The 9384-nt window shown below is 50.0% G+C and overlaps 1 protein-coding gene across 2 annotated transcripts; it reads left to right on the top strand.

The window, feature by feature from the left end:
• The first annotated feature begins 210 nt into the window (after positions 1-210).
• Positions 211-3201, top strand: CNPY2 (canopy FGF signaling regulator 2). 2 transcript variants are annotated; one of them, XM_040990387.1, is made up of 6 exons: positions 211-535; positions 1170-1282; positions 1390-1505; positions 2284-2487; positions 2579-2675; positions 3022-3201. In XM_040990387.1, the coding sequence occupies exons 2-6, from the start codon at positions 1195-1197 to the stop codon at positions 3063-3065; spliced, it is 549 nt and encodes a 182-aa protein (XP_040846321.1). In that variant the 5' UTR covers positions 211-535; positions 1170-1194; the 3' UTR covers positions 3066-3201. The 2 variants fall into 2 exon arrangements, with proteins under 2 accessions (XP_040846321.1, XP_040846312.1); XM_040990378.1 differs by having other exon boundaries at positions 212-622.
• Positions 3202-9384: the final 6183 nt, after the last annotated feature.

Genomic DNA, 9384 nt, shown 5'->3' on the forward strand with positions numbered 1-9384 from the left:
AGCATGGTTTCCTTATTAACATGCAAACGAAAAAACTACAGTTCCCAGCACATCCTAAGCTCAGCAGCTGCGGACAAAGGTCAGCCGGCGCTGCAGTGTGTGCTGGGAGATGTAGTTTCGAGACGTGGCCGGCTGGCAGCACAGCTTTTTGAACACCCTAGCCCACCTACAATGATGCACACGCTGGCGCCTTACTACACTGGCTCTGTCCGCGCCGCAGGCCACTCCTTCGGCTAACCCCTGGTGGTCACGTGGAGCTGTCCGCCACGCAAGTCTGGGTCCTTCTGCAGTCTGGGTCCTCGCCGCCTCTGTGCCTTTCCTACGTTTTTGCCTGTTCGCGCGAGAGTTTGCCTGGGCGAGCCTGGGGTCGCTCCGTGGCGGGGGGCTCACCTGGAGGCGCACTTGAGCCCTGCCAAGGCGCTCGGGTAGGGTGCAGCGACTCGGGTCAGGCGGCGGCAGGGACACCCCTCCGTGTCTTCGAAAGCACCGACGCGCTCTGGAGGAACGCGGACAGCCCCGCTCCCCCCTCAGCCAGGTGCGAGGCTTACGAGCCACCGAAGCCAAAGTGAGAGTCCGGCGGTTTTGCAGCGCCTGGGCCACGGCGGCGGCCCCGGGAGCAGAGGTGGGACGCATGCGGACGGAGGAGGCGCTCGGCCCCGAGGGTTGGGGGATGGACCGGAGTGAAAGCCCTGGTGGAGCCCTAAGGAAGGGGCTGGTCCGCCCGGGGCAGCCCCTTCACGTGCTGCTGGGAGGTGGGCATGCAGGCGGCATCTGTGCTGCATCCAAGCAGGCCCCGGGGTATTGAGCGCTCTCCTCGGCGGCCTAGCCTGACCGCAGGCCCCTGGCCGGCAAGCTTCCCCGTGCCTGCCTGATCAGTGTCGCCAGCCCCCGTCCCGTAGCTGCCACATCGCCCTGTGAACCTTTGTCCCCCAGGGCTTAAGTGGCCACATCTGGGGGTTCACCTGTCGACGTAGCGCCTGGGGACTGCGCCCCCAGTCCTGAGCTCCCAGGGAACCAGCCTTCTAGCGCCGACCGCACAGGAGCCCCTTTGTGTCCCGTTTCCTGGAAAGTGGCAGCCGCGCTGAACCTTCCCAAGGCCTTGGGATGGGAGATGAAGAATGGAGTCGGGGGGGGCCTCAGTTTGTGTTTTTGTGTTTACCCAAATGCAGGTGGAGCGGCCCCACTGCGTTAAAGATGAAAGGCTGGGGTTGGCTGGCCCTGCTTCTTGGGACCCTGCTAGGAGCTGCCTGGGCTCGGAGAAGTCAGGACCTACACTGTGGCGGTAAACAGCTGGGGGGCGGAGGGGAGGGAGGAAGTGGCATCAGGGCAGGGCCCTGGAGAAAAATGAGTAATGGCATTTGCCACCACCCCTTTGTCCTCCAACCCCAGCCTGCAGGGCTCTGGTGGATGAACTGGAGTGGGAGATTGCCCAGGTAGATCCCAAGAAGACCATTCAGATGGGATCTTTCAGGATCAATCCAGATGGCAGCCAGTCCGTGGTGGAGGTAACTAAACACCCCTCCAACCCCTTACACCAGCTTTGACTGAGAAGTCAGCTCCGTTAAGAAGGGCCTTGGCTTTGCAGAAGCAAACCCTAACTCAAGAGCTACCTCAAAGACTGGGCTCATGTCTCATTTACAGGAAGCTAGAGATTGTTCCTTAAACACTTTCTTCCTCATCCCAAACCTTAAGTACTTTGTTTCTGTGTAGAGCTTGTTAGCTGGGAGCAGGGGGCCCTGCTCCGCCCTCTTCTCTCTGTCCCTAGTCCATGTAACCCAATGTTTTCTCTCTAGTACTAGGATAGCACACAGTCATTCAAAAAGAACTAAAGGTCCCAGGCTTTTAAATAGATCATTTCCGTTAAAAATCTCACACACACCTATACCCAGAGCTGCCACTAGGGAGCAGCATACAAAGAAACGTAAAGGTTTCTTTATGTTTGGTCCGGTGGCCTAGCGGCTAAAGTCCTCGCCTTGAATGTGCCAGGATCCCAAATGGGCGCCGGTTCTAATCCCAGCAGCCCCCCTTCACATCCAGTTCCCTGCTTGTGGCCTGGGAAAGCAGTCGAAGACGGCCCAAAGCCTTGGGACCCTGCACCCACATGGGAGACCAGGAGGAGGTTTCAAACCAGTTGTTTGAAAGTCCTTTGAAACTGTGCACGTCAAGTGTCCTGTTTTAATGACGGAAGGACTTTTAGAATAAGTGGGTTGAGCCAGAGCCGGAGGGACGAGGAGGGCTGTATAGACGTGGAAGAGAGTGACCGAAAGCTGGAGCCGTTTGTAGGTGCCTTACGCCCGCTCAGAAGCCCACCTCACGGAACTGCTGGAGGAGGTGTGCGACCGGATGAAGGAATACGGGGAACAGATCGACCCGTCCACCCACCGCAAGAACTACGTCCGCGTAGTGGGCCGCAACGGGGAGTCCAGTGAGCTGGACCTACAGGGCATCCGCATCGATTCCGACATCAGTGGCACCCTCAAGTTTGCGGTGAGTTGCTTGGAGCGCACGTGGGGAGGGCTGGCAGAGGGCTCAGGTGGGAAGCCAGGTTCACCTCCTTGTCTCGCCTTTGGTCTGGCAGTGTGAGAGCATCGTGGAAGAATATGAAGATGAGCTCATTGAGTTCTTCTCCCGGGAGGCTGACAATGTCAAAGACAAACTTTGCAGTAAGCGAACAGGTGAGTTCCTGCCTGGTTCAACCCCTCCTCTCGCCGCCCTGTGTACATGGGTGGCCACCTGCTCTGGGGGAGCGGCAGGGGAGCAGGGCTGAGGTCCTGAGGATAACCTGAACTGCCTTTCGTTTCCCTTGGCTTAGGGCCTCAGGGTGTTCATCTTAGTTCTCCTCCTGTCAGCTTTCAGAATTGGAGAGAGAAGTGAGGGTGTGGGTGAGGGGATGTTTTGCCATTTGTAAGCGGATACACGCAAGGATGGGGTGTGTGTGTGTGTTGTCAACTTCGCTGCAGGAATTTTCTCAAGAGTGGCTTGTGTTGGCCTGAACGTGGCGTCATTGCTTTCTGTTTGCAGATCTCTGTGACCATGCCCTGCACACATCTCATGATGAACTCTGAGAACCGTCGGAGGAGTGCAGGCGGACGGATCACCCCCAGGAGGGGAAGATGGCGGCATTGCCTTTTCTATTAGGTTTTTATGGAAATGAACTGAAGAAAAAAAAAATGAAACCCAAAGTGCACATTGTGTTGTCTTTGCGTGGCCTGGAATCAGCCCTTTCATCAGATTTGAACATACAGGATTCCAGACGGGCGGGGAGGCGGAGGGAGAGGACGGATGGGGGTTGGTGCAGCAGGCAGGTCTGCACTTCTTTTCTGGCCTTCTGAGGGTCTGCGCCACTCATGTCCTGGTCGGTGTAGATTTACTGCCCCAACGCGAAACAGTGTGTTGAGATTCTCATTGTGAGAAAAGCAGCCTCTAAATCCTTTGTAGTATGGAATTCTAGAATTCCATGCATCAGTGCCAAACTTGATCTTAAAAGGAAATAATGACCATGCATTGTTCCCTTTCTGCCCTTCCAGATGGAGGGGTCAGCAAGAGCAGAGACGGGAAGGGGCTGTTGGTCGTAGCCAACTGAAAAGTAAGGGCTCTGTCAGAGAGCAAGTGATGAGGGCAGGAAAGTTGCTGAAGGAAAGGCCTTTTTGCAAGTGTGAGCTCTTAGCCTGATGCCGGCAGTAATAACACATCTTTCTCAGTTCACGCATTGGCCGCTGTGCATCTGACCTGTTAGCTTTAATGACTGAACTAGGCCCTGGTGTAATTCTCAACTTTCTAATCCTCTACCTTCAAGTGTCAGAATCTCATTTGGGCCCCATTTTGTGTCCCAGCAACTCCACTTCCCATCCAGCTCCCTGCCTATAGCCTGGCAAGCAGTCCAGGCTGGTTCAAAGCCTTGGGACCCTTCACCCGCCTAGGAGATCCAGAGGAAGCTCCTGGCTTCCAGTTTTGGATCAGCTCAGCTCTGGCTGTTACAGTCATTTAGAGAGTGAATCAACAGATGGAAGACCTTTCTGACTCCTTAAATCTGCCTTTCCAACAATAAAAAATAACTCAAAAATTTCTTTTTTTTTTTTAAAGATTTATTTTATTTTTATTGGAAAGGCAGATATACAGAGAGGAGAGACAGAGAGGAAGATCTTCCGTCCGATGATTTACTCCCCAAGTGAGCGCAACGGCCAATGCTATGCCGATCCAAAGCCAGGAGCCTCTTCCAGGTCTCCCACACGGGTGCAGGGTCCCAAAGCTTTGGGCCATCCTCGACTGCTTTCCTGGGCCACAGGCAGGGAGCTGGATAGGAAGCAGGGCTGCTGGGATTAGAACCGGCGTCCATATGGGTTCCCGGGCGTACAAGGTGAGGACCTTAACCACTGCGCCATTGTGCCAGGCCCTCAAAAATTTCTGAACTAGGCTTCAGGGGTACCTTTGGGTATGTGTTTCAGGGTTGAGAGTATGTGCTAAACACCCTGGTCCTGAGGTGTAGTGGTCTCAGGATTTAGAATGAGTCATTTCTGGGCTAGGGGTGCTTTAAGGAGGGAGCAACAAAGCTTTTTCCACTTTGTTTTAATTAAAGCATTTTAAAATCTAAAAGGACCCTGCAAGGCATCTGGCTTTCCCTCTGCCTATTTTATAGACAAAGAATCAGCACCCAGGGAAGTTGTAGTCCTTGGTTCAGTACTTAGTGGCCTAGTGAGATCTATTGGGTCATGCTAGCTTTCCCAAGCATCACCTGTTCTAATGGAGCTGTAGAATAGTCCCAATTCTGATCATTCTGAATCCTTCGCAGGAGGCCTGGCCGGCAGAGCACAAGTGTGACAGGAAGGCATCTGGCGAGGACCTCGGGATGTTCCGGAATGCCTGTATCCATGTTGGAGGTGCCCAGTTTCTCACTCTACTGCTCATTTCTGCTTGCTGCTGATGTAGACCCTGAGAGGCAGCAGGGGATATGGCTCAAGTACTTGGATCCCTGCCATTCACATGGGAAACCTAGCTTGAGTTTTTGGGCTCCCAACTTTGGCATTTAAGGAGTAAATGGTCCACTGGTCACAGGCAGGGAGCTGGATGGGAAGTGGAGCAGCCAGGACATGAGCTGATGCCACAGGGTGGAGAATTAGCCTGTTGAGCCATGGCATCATACTCTATTTGTTTTGATACATAATTGCATATTTTTAATAATTTAATTTTTTAAGATTTATTTAATTTTTATTACAAAGTCAGATACACAGAGAGGAGGAGAGACAGAGAGGAAGATCTTCCATTCAATGAGTCACTCCCCAAGTGAGTGCAATGGCCGATGCTATGCCGATCTGAAGCCAGGAGCCAGGAACTTCCTCCAGGTTTCCCACACGGGTGCAGGGTCCCAAAGCTTTGGGCCGTCTTCGACTGCTTTCCCAGGCCACAAGCAGGGAGCTGGATGGGAAGTGGAGCCACCGGGATTAGAACCGGTGCCCATATGGGATCCTGGGCATGTTCAAGGCGAGGACTTTAGCCACTAGGCCAAGGCGCCGGGCCCAAATAAATAAATCTTAAAAAAAAAAGGATTTACTTTTAGGACCTGGTACAGTAGCCTAGCAGCTAAAGTACTCACCTTGAATGTATCTGGATCCCATAAGGGTGCCGGTTCTAATCCAAGTGGCCCAACTTTCCATCCAACTCCCTGCTTGTGGCCAGGAAAAGCAGTGGAAAAAAAAAAGCCTTGGGACCCTGTGTCTGCGTGGGAGACTCAGAAGAAGCTCCTGGCTTCTGGCTCCTGGCTTTGAATTGGCGCAGCTCTGGCCATTGCAGTCACTTGGGGAGTGAATCATTGGGTGGAAGACCTTCTCTGCTCTCCTCCTCTCTGTATATCTGACTTTGCAATAAAAAAATAAATAAAGCTTTTAAAAAAAGATTTACTGTTAAATTTTTATTGGAAAGTCAGATTTTACAGAGAGAAGGAGACGGAGAAAAAGATCTTCCATCTCCTAGTTCATTCCCCAACAGGCCACAATGGCCAGAGCTGAGCCAATCTGAAGCCAAGAGCTTCCATCAGGTCTTCCACATTGGTGCAGGGTCCTAAGGCTTTGGTCTATCCTCTACTGCTTTTCCAGGTCACAAACAGGGAGCTGCATAGGAAATGGAACAGCCAGATCACAAACTAACACCCATATGGAATCTCAGGGGAGGTTAGGCTATTGCACCAGGCCCAGGTCCTTATCTTTAAAATATGAAGTATGGCTGGCTTTACCTTCAGACTAGAGATGATCTCACCAAGAAATCGTTGAACTCACTAGGATAATAAGATGCTGGACTTTATGCTTGGTAAATACTTCCAATGAAAGAACCTCAACTGAATTTGAACTGTAGAAATGCAACAAGGTGGAGAAATCCACCATGGGGAGAGGGTTGGGTAGGGGTGGGGGGAATCCCAGTGCCCATAACACTGTGTCACATAATGCAATGCAATTAATAAAAAAAAAAAAATGAAGTATGGGAACACATTGAGTTCATATTCCCAGGTCCCAGTTGACAATGACTTAAAAACCTCCTCCCTGAGTTTTAGCTAATAATTCACATTCAATCCTTAAATAAGCAGTAAAGCTTAGTGCTTCAGATAGAAACTCTGGAATGAGACTGACCTGGGTCTGAATTCTGCCTGTCCCAATGATCAGCTGTGACCCTAGGCAGGATATTTCATCCAATCCATGTGTTCTTTCTTTTTAGAGTTATACCAATATACTTATTATTAATTAATATCTTAGACATATTGTGAGAATTAATACATGCACCATATTTAGCTAGCATCTGGTAATAATTTCTCAAACAGCAGCTATTATGCTATTAAATAAGTAACCTAGGTATATCCAAGTAAACAGTTTTAAAAAAATTTCAGGCCAGGCACAGTAGCATAGCAGCTAAAGTCCTCGCCTTGCACGCACCAGGATCCCATATCAGCGCTGGTTCTAATCCCAGTGGCCCCACTTCCCATCCCAACTTGTGGCTTGGGAATGCAGTAAAGGACGGCCAAAGCCTTGTGCTCCTGTACCAATGTGGGAGACCCTGAAGAAGTTTCTGGATCCTGGCTTCTGATCAACTCAGCTCTGGCCATTGCAAGCACTTGGGGGGGAAGTGAGTTATCAGACGGGAGATCTTCTCTTCTCTCTGTATATCTGACTTTGCAATAAAAAAATAAATAAATCTTAAAAAAAAAAAAGGTTTTAAATTAGGGTGAATTGCACCACTTAGTCTTTGCCACCAGGTGGCACTGTTGCTCCTGCCCATTTTAAAGCAAGTGACCGAAGGTCAAGATGACCTCAATGCTTATCCTTCTCCGGAGCACACTTTAATTACCAGACACAGTACTTCAAAAAGATCGTGACACTTTAATTACCAGACACTTAGTACTTCAAGAAGATCATGAAAAAAATCAAATAAGTTTATTCAGATATATGTATAGTTTATTCATAATATTTATTTTTATTTTTATTCATAATATGTATATTTATTCATAATATGCAATTTCTATATATTATATGAAAAATTTTTGTGCACAAAGACAAGCCTGCATTTTTTATTCCATTTCTCCATGAACTTTTTCTTTTTTTTAAGATTTATTTATTTTTATCGCAAAGTCAGATATACAGTGAGGAGGATAGACAGAGAGGAAGATATACTATCCGATGATTCACTTCCCAAGTGACTGCAACCGCTGGATCTGAGTTGATCCGAAGTCAGAAGCCAGGAGCTTCTTTTGTGTCTCCCACACAGGTGCAGGCTCCCAAAGCTTTAGGCCATCCTTGACTGCTTTCCCAGGCCACAAGCAGGGAGCTGGATGGGAAGTGGGGCTATGAGGATTAGAGCCAGCACATGAAAGGCAAGGACTTTAGCTCCTAGCCCATCTCACCAGGCCCCCCCCGCCTTTTTTTTTTTTGGGGGGGGGGGGGAAAGGCATATTTACAGAAAAGATAGAGAAAAAGATCACCCACTGGTTCACTCTACAAGTAGTCGCAATGGCTGGAGCTGAGCCAATCTGAAGCCAGGAGCCAGGAACTTTTTCTGGGTTCTCATGGGGATGCATGATCCCAAGACTTCGAGCCGTCCTTGATTGCTTTTCCACAAGCAGGGAACTGGATGGGAAGTGGAAGAGCTGGGACATGAACCAGTGCCCATATGGGATGCTTGCACTTGCTATGTGAGGATTTGGCCACTAAGACATCACGCCAAGGTCCTACTTTGTTTTATTTAACTTCTCCCTGTCTCCAGGCCTTTGCCAGATCCCGAAAGTGATCCAACGGCAGCCCCTGTGTGATGCCATGTAGCGCTCTGATCCTTGGGTTGTCTTGGTGTCCTTACAGCTCTGGCTATCAAGATTACATAGCTTCAAAACAAGCCCCAAAAGTCTGCATGTCCAAGGACCATGTATCAAGGGACTTGCCGTATGGCGCCCCCCCCCCCACTCCCTTTCTCTTCAATCCCTAAAGCTCTGAAATAGGTTACCCCTAGGGTCACTCTACACCTGACCCTCCAATAGCCTCATCCTGAGCATGCCACCTGTATCTCGGAGCATGAGAGTCAGTGTCCCAGTCAGTGGACTGTTCTCCGTGGATAATTAACTAGAGGGGAGGAGTTGGGTCAGACTATCCTAGGGCTGGGAAGAAATTCTCAGTGAGATGCTAAATTGGGAGCAAATATTGATCATTGAGGCTTTGAAGCCACCGGGGGTTTGGCTGAAGTCCATGCCCCTCTGGGACTTTAACGTGGTGTCTCTTCACCATCTTCTTTGCTAAAGCCTGCCGACCTGACCCCCAGGCCCAAGAAACATCGAGTGACAGGTGCGAAGCCAATTAATTATAGGCAACTTGGAAAGAGAAAATAGGTTTGTTTTTTTTTTTGTTTTTTTTTTGTTTTTTTGGTGGTAGTTGTCCTTACCGAGGTCCACGCTATAAAACCATATTTATCAAGAACTCTGAACTTTGCTGTTTTCGCCATGTTTTTTAGTTTTTTTTTTTTTCTTTAGTTACTGGGTTACATGGAGAGATCTTGGGGCTTCCAGATAAGATCCCCCTAGCTCTTTAGGTCTGTTCCCCCCTGCTATTGAGTCATTGATAACAGACTCCAGATGTCCAGAAGTCCTGGGCTCCAGTTGGCCCAGAGCGGTTAGCGGTGTGGAGGGTCGGAGCACAGGAGCCAAGTAGAAGGCTCAAGCTCTATAGAAGCCACACGACACAAAGCCAGGGTGGGTTTGCACACCCCGATCTTGTGATGCAATTAAGTACGGGATAGACTGGCCGTTTGCGCTGATGTGATGGCAGCAGCGCTGAGACTTTAACCCATCTGCAGATGCGCCAGCCTGCCCCGGAAGCTTTCCTGTCAAAGGAACGTTTGTGAGATTGTGGATTGCCCGAC

The sequence above is a fragment of the Ochotona curzoniae genome, unplaced genomic scaffold, assembly GCF_017591425.1.
Source record: "Ochotona curzoniae isolate NIBS_2020 unplaced genomic scaffold, NIBS_Ocur_1.0 contig_1014, whole genome shotgun sequence".
In the NCBI taxonomy this organism is placed as follows: Eukaryota; Metazoa; Chordata; class Mammalia; order Lagomorpha; family Ochotonidae; genus Ochotona; species Ochotona curzoniae.